Source organism: Gopherus evgoodei, chromosome 11, assembly GCF_007399415.2.
Source record: "Gopherus evgoodei ecotype Sinaloan lineage chromosome 11, rGopEvg1_v1.p, whole genome shotgun sequence".
In the NCBI taxonomy this organism is placed as follows: domain Eukaryota; kingdom Metazoa; phylum Chordata; order Testudines; family Testudinidae; genus Gopherus; species Gopherus evgoodei.
In genome coordinates, this window is record NC_044332.1 from 15,504,763 (window position 1) to 15,526,578 (window position 21,816).

The window sequence follows — 21,816 nt, forward strand, 5'->3', positions numbered from 1 at the left end:
GAGATCCGCATGACTCCTGTTTGAAGTGCCTCGGGGAATCGCACTTCACAGCTAAGTGCCCCATTTGCAAGGCTTTTAAGCCGAGAACAAAATGGAGCGGGACTTTCACTTATCCCTCCACCTTCGGCACTGAGTGCTGGTCAATCGGTGGACAGAAGTGCCTCCCCGGCACCAGACCCCGCCTGCACTGCCAAGGCCTCTCGGCACTGGCCGTTGCCGGCACCAAAGTCGACTCAGCATCGCTCCCTCTCTCTGAGGTCGAGAGAGCCCACGACTCCTCCTGACAGCTCCCCAGCATGCGCCGTGGTTGAGCTCCTTGCTCCTGCTGCTTCCATGCCAACTGTACCGCAGCCAGAGAGCTCGTCCAAGTCGGATCGCCTGGCACCGATGACATCGGCACCGTCAATCCCGGTCCCGCAAGGGCCGTCGAACCCAGTGCCTGACAGCTCCCTGGTACACGCTGTGGTTGAGCTTACTGTTCCCTCCACACCGGAGACATTCCCAGTGGCGAGGGATCTCATTGCCATGACAGAGTAGATGCTGCCTGAACCCCCAGCACTGCCGGTGCGGGTAATACAGTCTCTTGGCAAGCCTCCCTTGATACGACCATCCTTTGTTGGCACAGCAGAGTGGCACCGTTCATGATCACGGTCCTGCAGACACTCCAGGTCCCGTCGGCACTCCCGCTTCCTATGCCCCTTGCAGTCCCAATGCTGTTCTCCTCCTCGGTACCGGTCGCACTCGCCACACCGGTTGGTGTCCCGTTCACTGACCTGCTACTCTCGGCACCGTTCCAGCTCCCGGCACCGCTACAGGCACCGTGACTCTCATAGCCGCTCCCGACATCGAGCCTCGAGATCTCGGTCGACCTTCCGGCACCACTCTGGTTGCAGGTCCAGATCTTGTTCCAGGTACCTGGTACGCCTCCCGGTACCGGTCCCCGGTGCCGAGTTGGGCAAGGTCCGGTAGAGTCAGAGACTCTGACCACGATTTTTCAGCACCTCCATGGCCATCCGGACACGCATCAGTGTCATCCCACGTGGATAGCTCTTATGCTCAGGACCGCGATTCTGATGTGCCCACCAACAACCTGAGAGCCCATCAGGACCTCCAAGGAGGGTAGCACTCTATATGGACCTCCAGGTGGAGGAGTTCCTAGAGGTAAGGGACCCGGTAGTGGACATTCTATCGGCAGTTGCCCCACTAGAGGGGCCCTACCTGTTTATTCGGACCATCCAGGCGAATGCCGATACTCTATGGGGGGTACGACTACTTATATGTCTGTCCTCCTCCCTGCTCACTAGTCGTTCAGTCTGTTAAGGAAAGGGAATGGCATGGCCAGCAGGCGCCAGCCCCAAAATCGAAGGAGGCTAGGCAAATGACCCTACTCAGCCGCAAAGTGTACTCTGCAGGGGCCTTATAGCTCTGCGTGGCAAATCAACAAGCCTTGCTTAGCCCATATCATTATAACACCTGGGTGACAGTGGATAAGTTTATGGAGCTTCTCCCTCAAGACTCCCGCCAAGAGTTCACTGCCCTCTTGGAGGAAGGAAAAAAGGTGGCCAGAGCTCCCTTCCAGGCCTCGTTGGATGCAGCAGGCTCAGCAGCCAGGGCTCTGACATTGGGTGTTACCATGAGGATAATCTCATGGCTTCAGGTTTCAAACCTCCGGCTGGAGCGGCAGTATACCATTCACGACTTACCATTTGATGGTAAAGGCCTCTTCGCAGCGAAGACAACCCCAGGCTGCAAAGCCTGAAGGACAACAGGGTCCTAATGCGCTCTCTCAGCGTGCATACGCCGACTACCTAATGCAGGTCTTTCCGTCCCCAGCCACACCACTGTACTCTGTGCCTAGCCACAGACAGGACTTTGGCAGACGGCACGGCCGAAGTGGTCGCAGACGACCGTAAGGACCCCTACAGGGCCAAGATCGAGGTCCCTCGCAATCACCACCGGGACCAAAGACGAACTTGCGAAGGTGCGCCCGAGAGCGGCGTACCATTTACAGGCGGGATCCCACTCCTACTTCCTCTTGGCGTGGTCCCAGTTAACTTCAGATCGCTGGCTCCTACACATGGTGGAGTATGGGTACCACCTTCAATTTGTTCCAGCCCTCTTCCTCTTCAGGGACCCCTCTCAAGAGCAATTCCTCTTACAAGAGTTGCAGACGCCGATGGACGAAAGGGGCAAGGGGTTTTACTCCCATTATTCCCTAATCCCCAACTCGTACGGAGGTCTCAGACCTATCCTAGACCTGCGAGGACTCAACCAGTTTATGATAAGGTTGAAGTTCCGCATGCTATCCCTGGGAACCATTATCCCATCCTTGGATCCTGGAGACTGGTATGCCGCCCTCGATATGAAGGACGCATACTTTCACATTGCCATCTTCCCTCCACACAGGAAATACCTCCGCTTCTAGCCAACCGTCAGTACTTCCAGTTTACGGTCTTGCTATTTTGGCCTTTCTGCAGCCCTACGGGTATTAACCAAGTGTATGGCCGTAGTCGCCACCCACCTCTGCCGACGTCGGATATGCGTTTTCCGTATCTGGACGATTGGCTTATCTGAGGAGACTCCGAGACACAAGTCACTCAGCATGTGGGCATCGTCAAGGACCTATTCACACGGCTAGGCCTGATGATCACTATAGAAACATCCACTCTGGTTCCCACGCAGAGGTTAGACTTCCTAGGAGCTATCCTGGACTCCGACCTAGCCGGAGCCTGCTTCCCACAGCCACGGTTTCAGGCGATGGCAACAATCATCCGAGGTCTGCAGACTTTCCCAACGACCTCGGCTCGCACTTGTCTCGGTCTCCTGAGTCCCATGGCTGCCTGCAAGTTTGTAACCAAACACGCCAAGCTCTGCCTCTGTCCTCTCCAAGTTTGGCTCAAATCGGTTTACCACCCGGACAGGGACCCAATGGTCACGATAGTCACCATTCCCTCGAGCACCCTAGGCTCCCTAGAATGGTGGCTAACTCCCTCCCTGGTGTGGGCAGGGATGCCGTTCCATCCGCCCCAGCCCTCACTGTCCCTGACGACGGATGCGTCATCTCTGGGCTGGGGTGCTCACCTCGGTCACCTTCAAGCTTAAGGCCTTTGGTCTTCTCAGGAGCTGGCGTTCCACATCAATGTCCAAAAATGAGAGCAGTCCGCCTGGCGTGCCAGGGGTTCCAGCAGCAGCTGCAAGGCCGTGGTGTCTCAGTGTTTACAGCCAACACAATGGCCATGTGCTACATAAACAAGCAGGGAGGGACATTGTCCTCCTCCTTTTGTCATGAGGCCATCCATCTCTGGGACTTTTGCATAGCCCACTCGATAAATCTGGTAGCGTCCTTTCTCCCAGGCGTTCGGAACGCCTTGGCGCTTCGACTCAGCAGGTCTTTCCTGTCTCACGAGTGGTCGCTCTGCCCCGATGTGATGCATTCTGTTGCCAGAAGTGGGGATTTTTCCCCACATAGACCTGTTCGCTTACCACGAGAACAGGAAATGTCCGAGGTTCTGCTTCTTCCAAGGTCTCTCCCTGGGATCGATCTCGGACGCTTTCCTCATGTCGTGGAAGGGCCAACTCCTTTATGCCTTCCCACCGTTCACCCTGGCTCATTGGGTCCTGCTCAAACTTTGCAGGGGCAGGGCACGCATCATCATGATCACTCCAGCATGGTCCAGGCAGCACTGATACACCACATTGCTCGACCTGTCAATAGCCAACCCAAATACCCTGCCACTCCACCCAGACCTCATAACTCAGGACCACGGCAGGCTTCGTCACCCGGACCTGCAGTCTCTTCACCTCACGGTGTGGCTGCTGCGTGACTAAACCGGAGTAACAGGAAGCCTTCCACCTGGTCAACGTACCTGGCCGAGTGGTAGCGTTTCTCCTACAGGTGCGAAACGCTTGATCTTATTCCTACTGAGGTCTCCATCCCCTCTATTTTGGACTGCCCTCTGGCCTACAACAGCAGGGCCTAGTGATGTCATTGCTGAGGGTACACTTGGCAGCCATCTCTACCTCTACCCAGGCTAAGGTGGTCGTTCCGTGTTCTCACACTCTATGGTTTCGAGGCTCCTCAAGGGCTTGGAGCGCTTACATTCTCAAGTACGCCGCCCAGCCCCAACCTGGGACCTCAACCTGGTTTTAACCAGACTTATGTCTCCCCCATTCGAGCCGTTAGCGACCTGCTCGCTGCTATACCTGTCTTGTAAGACAGCTTTCCTCATAGCCATTACATCAGCCAGACGAGTCTTCAAGCTCAGGGCTCTTACGGTGGTTCCGTCGTACACTATGTTCACAAAGACAAGGTGCAGTTACGACCACACCCGGCTTTCCTCCCTAAGGTGGTTTTGGCCTTTCACGTTAACCACATTCAACGCAATGGGGGCAACAGTTGCACTCCCTGGACGTCTGTAGAGCGCTCGCATTTATATTGAGCGGACAAAACCATTTCGTAAAACACCCCAACTCTCGGTCGCAGTAGCAGGCCGAAGGAAAGGCCTACCTGTTTCCTCTCAGAGGATCTCATCTTGGGTGATGATGTGCATCCTCACTTGTTATGATTTGGCTCACATTTCCCCAAGCCATATCACCGTGCATTCTACCAGGGCTCAGGCTTCATCTGCCGCCTTGCTGGCTCGTGTACCTACCCACGAGATCTGTCGCGCAGCTCCATGGTCCTCGGTCCATACTCTTGCTTAGCATTATGCTCTGGTTCAACAGTCAAGAGATGCTGCAGCCTCTGCTCAGCAGTTTACATTCTGCCACATTTCATTCCACCCCACCGCCTACATAAGGCTTGGGAATCACTTAACTGGAATGGATATGAGCAGGCACTCGAAGAAAAGACAGTTACTCACTTTTGTAACTGTTGTTCTTCAAGATCTGTTGCTCATATCCATTCCAAACCCACCCTCCTTCCCCTCTGTCAGAGTAGCCGGCAAGAAGGAACTGAAGGGTGGCTGGGTTGGCAGGGGTATATATCTGGCGCCATAGCGGCGCCACTCCATGGGGCGCCCAGCCAACCCACCAAGTGTTGCTAGAGTAAAAATCTTCCGACTAACGTGCACGCGGCTCGCGCACACATAACTGGAATGGATATGAGCAACACATCTCGAAGAACAACAGATACAAAGGTGAGTAAACGTCTTTTTTTCATGTCACGAGAGATCAGACTGTATAAAGTAGTGACATTTTTTATGTGTAGAAAAACTATTTTAAATAAATTTGTATAGGCTTTAAAAGAAGTGCTTGTCTTCACAAGTTTGTGTGTTGGGCTTGTGAAAATAATGTGACTGCAGATGGAGGAAACAGTCATTTTAAAAAAGAGAAATCAATGTTTAAAATAACTTTATAATTTTTTGTTAATATGTGGCACAGGGTGTACAGAATACATGATAGTGTTGGATGGTATAAAGATTTTATTAGCACTTGGTATCGTCTGCTTAACTCATTGACTTAATCACTGAGTAAAGTGGTCATTGTGACTCATGCCAAAAAATACTCTTCATACCATACCAAGTCATGTATGTGTAATATAGTATACATTTTTATATTGCAATCATTTTATAGATATAAAATGAAATGTCTTGTAGGCAGACAGTCCTATTTTGTAGGGCCCCGTTTTGCAGCTTAGAACTAGTTGTCAGAAAAGATTGATTGTTGATGTTGTAATGAGCTCATTTCCGTTGTTTTATTGCCTATTATCACTTAACAGTTGTATAAGCAATCTGTGTTTTGTGGATTTTATCAAACAAGATGATAAAATATAACAGGAGTTGGTGCAGAGAGATTACCTATTTTGAAATCAGGGTGTGAATATCTCATCTACTGACATTTCTCAGGCAATTCAGTATTTTGTTGTTTGTGGCCTTTGATGTTGTAAAAATAACATGCACTTGAATACTTTTTGTAGTGAGCTTTTAACTTTGCAGGCAGATGTTGCTACAGCAACAAAATAAAGCAAGATGCTATAAAAGTTAAATGCACTCTTATTGATTTATTCACACCCAAGTGGAGGGTATTTGGGATTCTTATACTGCATTTGAAATTGGTCTGATGAGGCAAACCAGCTCTAATTTAGTAACACAAATTTAGCTGCTTTCAGTCATATCTGCTATCGTATATGGGTGCTTGTACTATTTTTGGCTTTTTATTACTTTCTCACCGTATCCTTTTTGTTCCTTTTAAAAATACTGCATGCTAATGAGTGTTGGTTTATAAGCAGCGTGCATGTGATTCAAGTTTAGCGAGATGTTTACACTTGGAGAAATCCACATGTGATAGAGGTTAGGTGTTACAACCTGGCCCAGTACCTCTCTGAATTGATGCTATCCTGCTGTGAGGGGACTCAAGTGTTGGGTCCCGTGTGCTTCAAAACCATCTGAGTCTGGGCAGAGTCTAATAACGCTTTCTAGCTCTCTCAGTCTGTGAGGCACATTCCCAGACTTAGATCTTGTGCCTGGGCCTTTCCTTGGGAGATGGGACTCTGCAGTCCAGCTACCCCAGCCCCTGAAACCAGTGCTTCAGAGCCTCCTACTTACACATGCTGCTCCTAGGCTGAGGGCTCTCTGGGCTTCTATTTTAACCGAGGCAGTACCTGGTAACAAAGCAAGGAGTATAGGTTTAGCAGTGGAATTTCTTATCTAGAGTGACTATTATTCAAAGCTCTTAAGTAACAGATCTTTGAAAACAACCAAAAGCCTGGCAATGCACACCTTATCCTGGTCTGATCTGGCCTACTCAAGGACTTGGGAGTCCAGGGTTTGTCTGTGTTCAGACTGGGTGGAGTCCCACTTTGTGTGTGTGTGTGTCTGTGTCTGTGTCTCTCTCTCTCCTATAAATGCTCCTCAGAATAGAATAGCTTTTCTGTCTCCTTACCATGTGCTCTACTACAGCAGTTCTCAAACTCTGGGTTGGGACCCCAAAATTGGGCACGACCTTGTTTTAGTGGGGTCACCAGGGGTGGCGTTAGACTTTCTAGGTCACAGGGCCAAAGCCCAAGCCCCACTGCCTGGGGCTGAACCAAAGCCCAAAGGCTTCAGCCCTGGGTGACGGGACTCAGGTTTGGCCCCCCTCACCTGGAGCGGCAGGGCTGAGACTTCGGTTCCTCCTCCTGGGTCATGTAATAATTTTCATTGTCAGAAGGGGGGTTGCAGTGCAGTGAACTCTGAGAACCCCTGGTTCTACTGGAAAACTGCAGCTTCCCTACCCTAGTCATGCTCATGCCACTATGTAGAAAAAACATTATTCATTTGAGGGTGGGAGGCAGCAGTTGAGACACAATCAAATCCAGTGGCTCCAGATTGCTGATAGCTTCTCAGCATAGTCCTTCAGTAAGATGTCAAATACCTTTCCTGGGCTGGGCTGCTGTGTAGAATGCAATTCCTTGGGCTTGTCTGAGGCAAGATTAGACATGTGTTGAACACACAATACAAAATAGAGTTTATAATTTTGATACAAATGTGTCACACTAGGCTGATATCTGAATGAACCTTGGTTTATAGTATTTTTTTTCTATTTAGTTACATTCGCCAAATAATTTAAATTAATTTAAGTAGCCATGCTACATTGAGACAAGATAATAGGCCTGGTCCTTCCGTTACTTATGCCAGTGTAATTCCATTTACTTCAATGGAATGTGGATAAATAGGGAAATGTCATGAATGGAGGTATAGAGTTCTTAGCTTTAAGGGCAAAATGCATAACTGAGTTGGTATAGTTACTCTAAAAGCAAGTATTATAATTCCAGGAACTTTATGTTGTCTCAACCTTAACTCAGTTTTAGCATAGGTTTTGTCTGGGAATAGAAAAGAAAATGTGAACAAAATAAATACAGAATTCTTTATAGTGTCACAAAAGGAATTCATAATATTAATAAACCAATGACAAACTTCTTATGCCACCAGTTGTGATTTCTTGAAATAGTGTGTTTCATAGACTCTAGGACTGGAAGGGACCTCGAGAGGTCATCGAGTCCAGTCCCCTGCCCTCATGGCAGGACCAAATACCGTCTAGACCATCTCTGATAGACATTTATCTAACCTACTCTTAAATATATCCAGAGATGGAGATTCCACAACCTCCCTAGGCAATTTATTCCAGTGTTCAACCACCCTGACAGTTAAGAACTTTTTCCTAATGTCCAGCCTAAATCTCCGTTGCTGCAGTTTAAGCCCATTGCCTCTTGTTCTATCATTAGAGGCTAAAGTGAACAAGTTTTCTCCCTCCTCCCTTTTAGATACCTGAAAACTGCTATCATGTCCCCTCTGTCTTCTCTTTTCCAAACTAAATAATCCCCCTTTCAGCCTTCCTTCGTAAGTCATGTTCTCAAGACCTTTAATCATTCTTGTTGCTCTTCTCTGGACCCTCTCCAATTTCTCCACATCTTTCTTGAAATGCGGTGCCCAGAACTGGACACAATACTCCAGTTGAGGCCTAACCAGCGCAGAGTAGAGCGGAAGAATGACTTCTCGTGTCTTGTTTACAACACACCTGTTAATGCATCCCAGAATCACGTTTGCTTTTTTTGCAACAGTATCACACTGTTGACTCATATTTAGCTTTGGCCCACTATGACTCCTAGATCTCTTTCTGCCATACTCCTTCCTAGACACTCTCTTCCCATTCTGTATGTGTAAATTGTGGGTGCCTCTAGAATTATGGAGCTAATACTCTTGAGTATGTAAATCTACTAGCTGTGAGAAATTGTCTTTATATACTGAGCGTTCTTGACCTTTTTGACTGATTTCAGTGTTTTCATGGCATTTCAGAGCTTCAGACAACAGAGAGGAAATGTCCCCTTCTAGTAGCCAGTTGCTTGATCATCAACACATCAAAAAAAGAAGAAAAGACAGGACAAGGCTGAGATCTCCATCTGTAACTATCATGAGCACATCTGCCCGAACAAGGCCACTTCAGAGTTTCCAGAAGAGGAAACTATACAGAATGAACAGCACATGTTGTTGGAATCAACAGGTAGAGCTGTCTCCTCTCCTTTAGAAGACAAAAGCAAAGATTCCAGCTGGCAGTGTCTGTATGTGTCAGTCTGCTATAACAGTATATTACATGCTGCTGTTTTGATTATTCAGTACATTCAGACAGCATGAAGTACATGTAACAGGAGTTTAGCTGTGTCAGCAGGAGTTCACAGTTAAGGAGTCAAATTTAAAAATTGCTCAGAATCCTGCTTTATCAAATTCATGCATTTGTTTTACAGTTACCCTTAAATTCATTTTACAGTCGAGGGTGGGGTGATTTAATGATTTTTTTAAAGGAGACTTTACTGCTGAGGAAACAAGCTACAACATAAATCTGCTCTCTGTTTGCTTTTAGAGCATTTGTTTAACTAAAGAAAGTTTACACAGCTGGTAGTGCATTATTGTGTGGGAAATTAAACTGCTATATCTTAATCTTGTTTCCGTTTTTGCCATTCCCAACCAGCTCTGCTCGCTTCTTCATAGCATTAGTAGTGCCTTAAAACTGTCTGTTCTAAAATAAGATTTTGTCCATTACAAAGAAACTGAATTGAATTAAATACTTAATGTGGAAAAATCTATTTTAGACTGCTACTTGTGTAAGACAAATGCTGTTTGTAGCCATTTCCACTATACCAGGAATACACCAAGATTCCAAATGTTATGAATACTGAGTGAGTTTGCCACTTGCTTCTAAAGGGCCGATTTACCTGCTGTTTTCCAAATTAGTTGTAAGGTTGTTATTAAAGCAGCATTAATCCCAAGGGATTTTGATGCTTTGCACGACCTTTCTGTGCCTTTTAGAAACTGTATTGTAGTGGTGCTTTTGCATCACAATAACACAGCCTGTTAGCGTTTCCATTCTAAAGTTGGATTGGCATTATAGGCGAGAAGGGCATTAGTGAACTAGGATTTTGGAAGGTACAATTTTTCTCTCCCACTAGTTTTTTGTGTGTACACATGTTTATACTAACTTGAAATTTGTTTTAATATTTAATTGCTTCCAGTAGCATGTCATCTTTAATTCCACAAATCAAATTTTATGAGAGCCTCTGAAAATAGGAAATACAATGGATATGTGAAAGTTATAACAGCAGTACTCTCAGCCCCTTAGGGGAAAGTATTATAAATGCTCTGGGTAAAATCTTGACCTCATTGAAGTTAATGTCAAAGTTCCCTTTATTTAATATCAGCGAGCCAGGATTTTGCCATATGAATAGATAAGCAAGACTTTTTTTGAATCTGAATATGATCAGATATTCACAGATAGTGTGGTTAAGCCATTGCCAATAAGAAGCAAGATTTCAAGTTTATTATACAGTATATTCTCCTTAGATTAAGAAAAAGATCTCCACCTCTCTGCAGCAAAAAGGGCCAGATTTACAAAGGTATTTAGTTTCAGAGTAGCAGCCTTGTTAGTCTGTATCCACAAAAAGAACAGGAGTACTTGTGGCTCCTTAGAGACTAACACATTTATTTGAGCATAAGCTTTCATGGGCTACAGCCCACTTCATCGGATGCATGCAGTAAAAAATACAGTAGGAAGATATATACACACAGAGAACATGAAACAATGGGTGCTACCATACACACTGTAACAAGAGTGATCAGTTAAGGTGAGCTATTACCAGCAGGAAAGAAAAAAAACTTTTTGTAATGGTAATCAAAATGGTCTATTTGCAGCAGTTGACAAGAAGTTGTGAGGAACGGTAGGGGGGGAAATAGTTTTACTTTGTGTAATGACCCATCCAATCCCACTCTTTATTCAAGCCTAATTTAATGGTGTCCATTTTGCAAATTTAATTCCAATTCAGCAGTCTCTTGTTGGAGTCTGTTTTTGAAATTCTGTTGTTGTAATACTGCAACTTTTAGGTCTGTAATCGAGTGACCAGGGAGATTGAAGTGTTCTCCGACTGGTTTTTGAATGTTATAATTCTTGACATCTGATTTGTGTCCATTTATTCTTTTATGTAGAGACTGTCCAGTTTGGCCAATGTACATGGCAGAGGGACATTGCTGGCACTTGATGGGATATATCACATTGGTAGATGTGCAGGTGAACAAGACTCTGATAGTGTGGCTGATGTAATTAGGTCCTATGATGGTGTCCCCTGAATAGTTATGTGGACAGAGTTGGCAACGGGCTTTGTTGCAAGGATAGGTTCCTGGGTTAGTGTTTTTGTTGTGTGGTCTATGGTTACTGGTGAGTATTTGCTTCAGGTTGTGGGGCTTTCTGTAAGCAAGGACTGGCCTGCCTCCCAAGATCTGTGAGAGTGATGGATCATCTTTCAGGATAGGTTGTAGATCCTTGAAGATGCGCTGGAGAGGTTTTAGTTGGGGGCTGAAGATGACGGCTAGTGGCGTTCTCTTCCTTTCTTTGTTGGGCCTATCCTGTAATAGGTGACTTCTGGTACTCTTCTGGCTCTGTCAGCAGGTGGATATTGTAGTTGTAAGAACACTTGATAGAAATCTTGTAGGTGTTTCTCTCTGTCTGAGGGGTTGGAGCAAATGCGATTGTATCATATGGCTTGGCTGTAAATACTAAAGGTATTTAGTAGAACTGGTGAGAGAATCTCTGACAGAATATTTTTCCATAGGGGAATGCTGATTCATTGAAATCAAAATGTTTCGCAGAGGTGGCTTGATTTTAACAAAAGTCTCAGATGGAAAGTAGGCAGGTTTCTTTCAGAAACCTTTCTGGTTTCCTACCAGCTTGCTCATTCAGCTTTTTTGCAGCCTGATTTTCCAGACTTCCTGCAGTTTGGCAGCCCACCTGGAGGATCGCTTGAACTAAGAGTCTAGAACCTCTGGGAGCTCTAGCTCGTAAGCTTCCATGCCTCTCAGCTTCTCTGTGGTTCAGCTGGCATGCTGCCATTGAGAAGGGTTTCCAAGTTCCCAGATTCTCTGCAGCTTGCTTGGCGGACTGCTGCAGAACTGCTTCCAGGCTCCTGTCTCCCCTTCAGCCCATTGGGCACTTTGAGCTTGGGAGCCAGCAGCCCAAGGCTCCTCGCTCAGCTGGGACTCACAGGATCTGCAGCTCTGGCGCAGTCAGTCAGGTGGACTGTCGTGAAGTCAGGGATCTGAGGGCTTTTCCAAATAGGAACAAAACTAAATTTTGAAATATCAAAATCCTCCATGAAACCAAATGACCTTCCTCTGCATATATCTAGAACAGCGGTAGGCAACCTATGGCACGCGAGCTGATTTTCAGTGGCACTCACACTGCCCGGGTCCTGGCCACCGATCTAGGGGGCTCTGCATTTTAATTTAATTTTAAATGAAACTTCTTAACATTTTGAAACCTTATTAACTTTACATAAAAAAATAGCTTAGTTATATATTATAGACTTCTAAACAGAGACCTTCTTAAAAGGTTAAAATGTATTACTGGCATGCGAAACCTTAAATTGGAGTGAATAAGTGAAGACTCGGCACACCACTTCTGAAAGGTTGCCGAACCCTGTTCTAGAGTTTAAGCCTAATGATCCCAAGATAGGTGCCTAGTGGGATTTACCTTTAGGTACCTAAATACCTTTGAAAATGTGGCCCAAAGTCACTACAGTTCTGACCAAAGAGGGGAAAAGCCCATAGAAAACAGTAATACAAGTAGGTGAGTGTGAACGGAGAAGTAGTGAACTCTAACCCTTCAGCTGTGCAGGACCAGAGCATGGGGTCACTAGGGGGTGGAAGACAACTGTGACTCTACCTCACTTTTTCTCTTTCTTGGATTGTGGGACTGGCTGGGGATGAAGATGGTCCTGATTGCATGTTAGTCTGTCAACTAGGATTGAAAGGTGTGGTGTTAGTAGTTAGCTACCATCTTCTACAGATCTAGCGTAGACTTCAACAGGTGCTACATGCTAAAACAGTTGAGTTAAAAAAGACCCTCTGCCACCCCCATCCCTGCCACCCTTGCTTGGCTTTAACTCAGCCGGTTCATTATGTGTTAAAGGCAGTATGCCTTGTTGTCATAAACAGATAGTTAAGGGGTAATGTCTCTTTTACCTGTAAAGGATTAACAAGCTCAGTGAACCTGGCTGATACCTGACCAAAGGACCAATCGGGGAACAAGATGCTTTCAAATCTTGGTGGAACGAAGTCTTTGTTTATGCTTTTTGGGTTGTTCCTTGTTCTCTCTTGGAGTTAAGAGGGGCCAGACATGCAACCAGGTTTCTCCAATCTTTTTGAAACAGTCTATCATGTTCCAAATAGTAAGTACTAGATAGAAGGCGGATTAGTCTTCATGTTTGTTTTCTTTAATTGCAAATGTGTATTTTGCTGGAAGGATATTTTTTCCTCTGTTTGCTGTACTTTTATCTTAGGCTAGGGGGCGAGGGATTCCCTCTAGTCTAGATAAGCTGAAGACCCTGTAAACATTTTCCATCTTGATTTTACAGAGAGAGTTTTTTACTTTTTCTTCCTTTAATTAAAAGCTTTCTTTTTAAGAACCTGATTGATTTTTTCCTTTGTACAACTCAAAGAGGATTGGGTCTGAACTCACCAGAGAGTGGGGGTGGGGGGAGAGAAGGGGGAAAAGGTTAATTCCTCTCTGTTTTAGGTTCCAAGGAGTTTGGATGAGTGTATCTCTCAGGGAAAGTCTAGGAGGGGGAATGGTTTATTTCTCTCTGTTTTAAGACCCAAGGGATTTGAGTCTTGGGTTCCCCAGGGAAGATTTTTGGGGGACAGAAAGTGTACCAAAACACTATATTTTTGGTTGGTGGCAGAGTTATCAGATTTAAGCTAGGAATTAAGCTTAGAAGGGTACATGCAGGTCCCCACTTTTTGGACACTAAAGTTCAAAGTGTGAATAATACCTTGACACTTGTCTACTGGGATTTTTCAAATATGTTATTTAGCACTGTCATGGTATAATTCCCCACTCTGAACCTTAGCATCCAAAAGATGGGGTACCAGCATGAATTCCTCTAAGCTCAATTACCAGCTTAGAACCTGTAGTGCTGCCACCAACTAGGAATTCCGGTGCCTGGTACACTCTGGTCCCCCCAAAACCTTGCCCGGGGACCCCCAAGACCCAGACCCTCTGGATCTTAACACAAGGAAAGTAAACCCTTTCCCTTACCGTTGCCTCTCCCAGGCTTCCCCTCCCTGGGTTACTCTGGAAGATCACTGTGATTCAAGCTCCTTGAATATTCCCCTCCCAGATTCTCCCTGAGAGAGACAGTAATCCTAACACAGAGAGAAATTAGCCTCTCTCTCCCCCTGCCCTCCTTTCTCCCCACCAATTCCCTGGTGGATCCAGACCCTGTCCCCTGGGGTCTCACACCAGAATAAAAAAACAATCAGGTTCTTAAACAAGAAACTTGTAATTAAAGAAAGAAAAAACAGTAAAAATTATCTTTGTAAATTTAAAATGGAATAGGGTACAGGGTCTTTCAGCTATAGACACTGGGAATACCTTCCCAGCCTAAGTATTCAAATACAAATTAAAATCCTTTCAGCAAAATACACATTTGAACTCCTCCCAGCCAAATACACATTTGTAAATAAAGAAAACAAACATAAGCTTAGCTCACCATATCTATCTAGTACTCACTATTCTGATCTTATAAGAGCCTGTATCGGAGAGATTGGAGAGAAACTTGGTTGCACATCCAGTCCCTCTGAGAACCCGGAGTGAACAACCACCAAATTCTAACAGCACATACAAAAACTTCCCTCCCTCAAGATTTGAAAGTATCCTGTCCCCTGATTTGGTCCTCTGGTCAGGTGACAGCCAGGCTCACTGATCTTGTTAACCCTTTACAGGCAAAAGAGGTATGAAGTACTTCTGTTCTATTAACTCTTCCTTATCTGTTTATGACAAGCACATTACCTAACACCTTAAATCTTAGTCTGGATAAGCCCAGATTGACTACTGTAGTCTGCACCTGATTGTAATGTCTCTCTAGGAACCATTCCGCTGGTGAGGATTGATGGAATGCAATGTGCTTTGGTATCCACCCACCCCGTATGCAAGAAACCACCTATATCTACCTATACATATATAAGGAGGGGCCAAGAGCAGGCTGTGCAGGCTTTACACCTCCTAGGAATCCTTATGTACTCATTTTAGGATGGCTTTAAGGTTCCTTTATGTCACTTCTGCAGCCCAAAGGAACCTTAACGTGGGCCAGAATCTGGCCATTTCTGCATCTCTGGATTCAGTTCCTAGTCACCTTTTCAAAGTTCAGTTTTTAGATTAATTTTAAATTTTAGCAGTGGGCTTTTATAGACGGAAAAATGATTTGTTCATTTCTGAATCTTTTGCTTGGATAGTGTTCTCTTAGTGTTTTGCAAAGGAGGTGCCTAGCGTCTGGGTAGCCCAAGGAGTTGATGATAGGATACAGAGATAGGATCCAGGTCCCAGGGGACAGGTGTCATTATCACTGTTGCACTAACTGGAAATCTTAGTAGAGGAACCAAGGATTACATGTGCCCAGAAGACTGCGCTGAACTTTTGCATCTGGAGCAGTTCTCTCTAACTTAGCATGGAGGCAAATTGAAGGAGCTGAGTGTGCTATGATAGTTGTGGAGAAGAAAAGATGTAGTGCTCCTGTGCTGTCAATCTAGGGCCTTTCACAAATGTCAAATTTATTTAAAATGTTAAAAATTAAGGAGGGAGAAAGAAAATGCTAGGCACATACATAATGCCTCTATTGGAAAGGAGGGGAAAGAAATCTTGCGAAGGAAGTAAGTGACAAAATCAGACTGGGCATTTTAAACATGTTCTGACAACCTAAATTAAATATATATCAAGTTCTTGAATTAAGAACTGTCATCAGTGTATCACTTCCTTCAAGGAATCTTATTCTTTCTGTGGCCTACGATCTTTAATGTATTCAGCCTGACAACATCCCTGTGAGGTAGGGAAGTACTACCTCTCTCATTTTACAGATGGGGGACTGAGGTACAGAGAGATTAAGTGATTTTGCCAGAGATCACAAAAGTCTGTGAAGGTGCAGGGAACTGAACCTGGGTCCCAAGCTAGCACCCTAACCACTGGCCTGTCTTCCTCCTGAGAAGTAAAAAAGCTTTTCCTCCCATTTTACCCTTCCAGTTTTTTACTCGCTAATTTTAATAACCTTCTCCAGGATGCCATTGCCCCAGAATGGTGGTGGATGAGGTAATGCAGTGGAGTAGTTTGACTGAGACAATTTAAAGGTAACTACATTGTCTGAAGTATCCTTCTAGCTAGACTTGAGATTGTCTTTTTAGATAACTAATTACAGTAGATTCCACTTGTTAGCAACCTCTTGGTTCCCAGCAAAAAAGTTACTATTATCTGAGAGCTGCCAATAAGCAAAAGGCATATTTGTGGGGCTGGAGCCAGGGAAGAAAGCACTGCGATTGGTGCTTGGCACATCCCAGTGTAAACCTTCCCATGGGGCCACAGTAGGGAAGGAAATGCTGGGATGCACCAAACCCAGGTCCCTGGTGTCAGGGCACGGCGTATCCTGAAGCACGTAGGGAGAAGCATTGTGCGGCTCTGTGAGCCAACAGTACCTCGCTCTTCGTGGGAAGCCCCCAGCATCCAGGCTGCAGCCCCCTCCTTGTTGCTGCTCTGCCCGTAGCCTCCCCTTCCAACCTCATCTTCCAGACCAGAGCACTGGGACTTGGGCAGGAGCTCCCCTGTTGAGCAGGGATGTGGGTGCCAGCTGTGTGGGCAGCAGGTCCCAGGCCACGTGCAGGTTTGCGGGGCGGTAGATAGAAGGAAGCACTGGGATATGCTGAGCACTGGCTGCAGGCAGGCTTGTGGGGCTGCGGCCAAGGCAGGCAGTGCTTCCTTCAGGGCTGCAACCCTGCAAACCTGCTTGTGGCTGGGGCCTATCTTCCAAAATGTCTTTTGCCAGTAGCTGAATCCAATTACATTAAAGTCAGTGGGACAGGATTGGTTCCTAGCAAAATGTTGCTGTGAAGCAAAGTTGTTAATAACAGGATTGTTGCTTAATAGCATCCACTATATCTGACTTCCTAAATTGAGGGGATCAAGTAACTCTGGTATAATAGTTTGAACTGGGTTGCTTTATTTTGTGGTCATAGGCAATTTTATGCATCACTTCATATTGCACCCCCTTTATGCACCCCTTCATCTCTTCATATGCTTGGAATAGCTTTGTTTCCCTTTTGTCAAATGCTGCCTCTTGCCCTTCACTTCCCTCCAGGTCTTTTGGGGAGCTATTTTTAGTTAATCTCTGCATTACTAAAGTTCATACCATCTTATTCCTGATCTCTTGTCCCATTTGTCAGTTGGATTGTAAAACCTTTGGGAGAAGGCTTATGTGTGTCGTGCACTGTAGATTTACAGAGCTATAGAATACTCATCATTCTCAGATTCTTGTATCCCAGAATCTCTTTAGGCTTATTCTAACTCAGTGTCTCTACACTGGCTTCTGTTTTGCCAATTTTGTTTTTGCAGAAAATAGCTCCTTTTGTATACACCGCCTCTGCTTGGCTCTGTTATCATTTGTTATTTAACATTTATATTGTGGTAGCACTATAAATGACACAGCTTGGTAGGGTCCCTTTGTGCTAGGTAGGTACTATGCAAACATAGGGTATGTCTACACTACGGGATTATTCCGATTTTACAGAAACCGGTTTTGTAAAGCAGATTGTATAAAGTCGAGTGCACGTGGCCATACTAAGCATATTAATTCGGTGGTGTGCGTCCATGTACCGAGGCTAGCGTCGATTTCCGGAGCGTTGCACTGTGGGTAGCTATCCCGTAGCTATCCCATAGTTCCCGCAGTCTCCCCCGCCCATTGGAGTTCTGGGTTGAGATCTCAATGCAAAAACAGTGTTGCGGGTGATTCTGGGTAAATGTCGTCACTCAGTCCTTCCTCTGTGAAAGCAACAGCAGACAATCATTTCGCGCCCTTTTTCCCTGGATTGCCCTGGCAGACGCCATAGCATGGCAACCGTGGAGTCTGTTTTGCCTTGTCACTGTCACCTTATGCGTACTGGATGCTGCTGACAGAGGCAGTACTGCAGTGCTACACAGCAGCATTCATTTTCTTTGCAAGGTAGCAGAGACGGTTACCATCCCTATTGCACCGTCTGCCATGCCATTGTAAATTGGCGATGAGATGACAGTTACCAGTTGTTCTGTGCCATCTGCTGCTATCATGGGTGCTCTTGGCTGGCCTCGCTGAGGTCGGCCGGGGCGCATGGACAAAAATGGGAATGACTTCCTGGGTCATTGCCTGCTTTATGTTTTGTCTAAAAATAGAGTCACTCCTGCCTAGAATATGGGGCAAGTATACTGGAGAACCAGAGAGCACAGCTGCTTCGGGTCAGAGCCCCAGAGATCCCGCAGAAATGATGAGCTGCATGCCATTCTAGGGGGTACCCCTGCAACAACCCCACCCGTTGCTTCCCTCCGTCCCCAACCCTCCTGGGCTATTGTGGCAGTGTCCCCCCATTTGTGTGATGAAGTAATAAAGAATGCAGGAATAAGAAACTGACTTTTTAGTGAGATAAAATGAGGGGGAGGCAGCCTCCAGCTGCTATGATAGTCCAGGCAGTACAGAATCTTTTCTTTAAACATGAAAGGGGGGAGCTGATGGAGCTCAGCCTCCAGTTGCTATGATGAGGACGGTTACCAGCCGTTCTGTACCATCTGCCGGGAATGACCCGGAGTCATTCCCATTTTTACCCAGGCGCCCCTGGCCGACCTCACTGAGGCCAGCCAGGAACATTCATGGGCTGATGATGACGATGGCAGACGGTACAATATGACTGCTATCCACCGGGAAGGGGATGCTAGTGTTCAGCGCTGCAGCACCCCGTCTACCAGCAGCATGCAGTAGACATACGGTGACATTGAAAAAAGACGAGAAACATTTTTTCCCCTTTTCTTCCGGGGGTGGGGGAGAAGAGTGTAAATTGACGACATATACCCTGAAACACTCAGGAAAATGTTTTTGACCCTTCAGGCATTGGGAGCTCAGCCAAGAATGCAAATACATTTCTGAGACTGCGGGGACTGTGGGATAGCTGGAGTCCTCAGTATCCCCTCCCTCCCTCCGTGAGCGTCCATTTGATTCTTTGGCTTTCCGTTACGCTTGTCACGCAGCACTGTGCTGAGTCCCTGCTGTGGCCTCTGTCTGTTGTATCCTGGAGATTTTTTTCAAATGCTTTGGCATTTCGTCTTCTGTAACGGAGCTCTGATAGAACAGATTTGTCTCCCCATACAGCGATCGGATCCAGTATCTCCCGTACAGTCCATGCTGGAGCTCTTTTTGGATTTGGGACTGCATCGCCACCCGTGCTGATCAGAGCTCCATGCTGGCCAAACAGAAAATGAAATTCAAAAGTTCACAGGGCTTTTCCTGTCCACCTGGCCAGTGCAGACGAGTTCAGATTGCTTTCCAGAGCGGTCACAATGGTGCACTGTGGGATACCGCCTGGAGGCAAATACCGTCGATTTGCAGCCACTCCAACCCTAATCTGACATGGCAATACTGATTTCAGCGCTACTCCTCTCGTCGGGGAGGAGTACAGAAACCGGTTTAAAGAGCCCTTTATATCGATATAAAGGGCCTCGTGTGGACGGGTGCAGGGTTAAATCGGTTTAACGCTGCTAAATTCGGTTTAAACGCGTAGTGTAATCCAGGCCATAGTAAATGACAGTCCCTGCCACAAACATCTGTACAATTTGAAAGATGATGCATAACAGATGGGTGAGGCTATTGGAGGTTGGGGGAGAAGGGATAACGAATATATCGTCTGGCTCTATTATAACCATTTGCTGACTACTAATATCCTCAGAAGCCTGTTCATCCCTTGGGGCCAGGCTTTGCCTGTTCAGCGTGACTGAGTACCACTACTGACCTGTAGGTGAGAAGAATGGTCTTTCTTCTCTGCAATACGTTTTTCTCTGAATTCCTAAAGGAACTCTCTTGAACACTCTTCTCTGATTCCAAACCTGAACAAATAACAGTTTTTTGAGCGTCTGTTAGACACTGAAGCAAGATAGGGTTTGTTTCTGGAAGAGTATTCATTCTATTTTTATTTCATTGTTCAAAAGACCTTACAGTATTAGAAAATTAGGCCATTTCTTGACCTCAAGAGTCAGTACATAAGCCACTTTTAACAAACCATCTTTCAGAATAGAAGCTATGATTGTAATGCATTTGTGCAGTTCATCAAGATGATTTTTGAATAATTATTCAACTGTAGGATCCAGGCTAGTATGTTTTAGTACATCAGAGACACAGGAAGTACAGTAGAACCTCAGAGTTATGAACTGACCGGTCAACCAGACACCTCATTTGGAACTGGAAGTACACAATCAGGCAGCGCAGGAACAGAAACAAAAAAAAAACACAAAACAAACAAACAACCCTGTATAGTATAGTACTTTGTTAAATGTAAACTAAGAAAAAAAGAGGAAAGTTTTTTAAAAAAATTGACAAGGGTAAGCAGACTGTTTCTGTGCTTGTTTCATTTAAATTAAGTTGGCTAAAACAGCATTTTTTTCCTGCATACTAAAGTTTCAACATTGTATTACGTCAGTGTTCAGGTGTAAACTTTTAAAAGAACAACCATAATGTTTTGTTCAGAGTTATGAACCACCTCCAATCCCGAGGTATTTGTAACTCTGAGGTTCTGCTGTTTGGTTTGTTAGTCTGGAAGCTCAAGAGCGCCTGAATTCTAACTGTGACTTTGCCCCTTGTTTGCTTTGACAAAATTGGCAAGTTATAAACTGTGTATGTATGTGTGTGTATTTATATATAAAACAGTTTTCAAGTACATAAAAGGTCGTTACAAGGAGGAGGGAGAAAAATTGTTGTTCTTAACCTCTGAGGATAGGACAAGAAGCAATGGGCTTGAATTGCAGCAAGGACGGTTTAGGTTGGACATTAGGAAAAGCTTCCCATCTGTCAGAGTGGTTAAGCACTGGAATAAATTGCCTTGGGAGGTTGTGGAATCTCAATTGGGATTTTTAAGAGTGGGTTGGACAAACACCTGTCAGGGATGGTCTAGATAATACTTAGTTCTGCCTTGAGTGCAGGGGACTGGACTAGATGACCTCTCGAGGTCCCTTCCAGTTCTATGATTCTACGTTTCTACATCCACTGAATGGTGATGATAACTTACTTTGCCCACAGTGGTATTGAGAGCTACAAAAATGTTTAACAATTATGAGGTGAATGGAGTTATGGAATTGTGTCGAGTGCACAAGAGAGAGGTTTCAACCAGGGAGCTGTTTGTATTGTTTGGTATTTTAAGTTTTTAAAATAATAAATATAATTCAAAAAGCCAGTCTGGTAATAGGAAAAGGTTTAAATGTAAATATGTTTCCAATTATATGCAAAAGCAGAATTAAAAATAACCCCTGGAAACTATGAGAAGAGGCTTGATTTTTTTTTTATTGATTTTTTTAAACTTGGCAGAGGTAGAAATTTTAATTAAACACAACACATAAATTTAAACTACATTGATATCAAATTGTGCACTAGCTAACCCATTCAGCCATAGGATCTTGTCACTATAACCATTGTTCTCCTTCCTCTCCTGCTGCTTATGTCACCCACTTGTTCTTGCATCTTGTTTTAAGCCATCCAGTGGTTGTTTCTTGTGGTCTGACCCCACTTCATGATTGTGATAACATGCAGTTACCTTACTTAAAAGTTCCTCAGAGCAGTGAGGTGAGAGGACTGCAATGTAACAAAACAAAACTTCTCCAAAGGAGTGTTTACTTTGTGGGCAAAAAAGCACAAGCTTTTAAATTCTAGTCTCAATTTGGCCAAATAATAAAATGTTTTCATTCACCTAGTAGCATTTTCAGTTGCTCCCCTTGTTGCCATTTTGTTACTGGTTTTGACTGATATAT

General features: G+C 45.3%; 1 protein-coding gene across 4 annotated transcripts in view; it reads left to right on the plus strand.

The window, feature by feature from the left end:
• The window catches only part of KANSL1L (KAT8 regulatory NSL complex subunit 1 like), a 108,029-nt gene that overhangs the window by 53,124 nt on the left and 33,089 nt on the right, over positions 1 to 21,816 (plus strand). For all 4 annotated transcript variants that reach the window (XR_004002650.1, XR_004002652.1, XR_004002651.1 and 1 more), the window contains exon 6: positions 8,775 to 8,979. Coding sequence is in view for 1 of the 4 variants with exons in the window: in XM_030580476.1 (XP_030436336.1) it covers positions 8,775 to 8,979 (205 nt within the window). In the remaining 3 variants the exon portion in view is untranslated. The remainder of the gene's footprint in view (positions 1 to 8,774; positions 8,980 to 21,816) is intronic.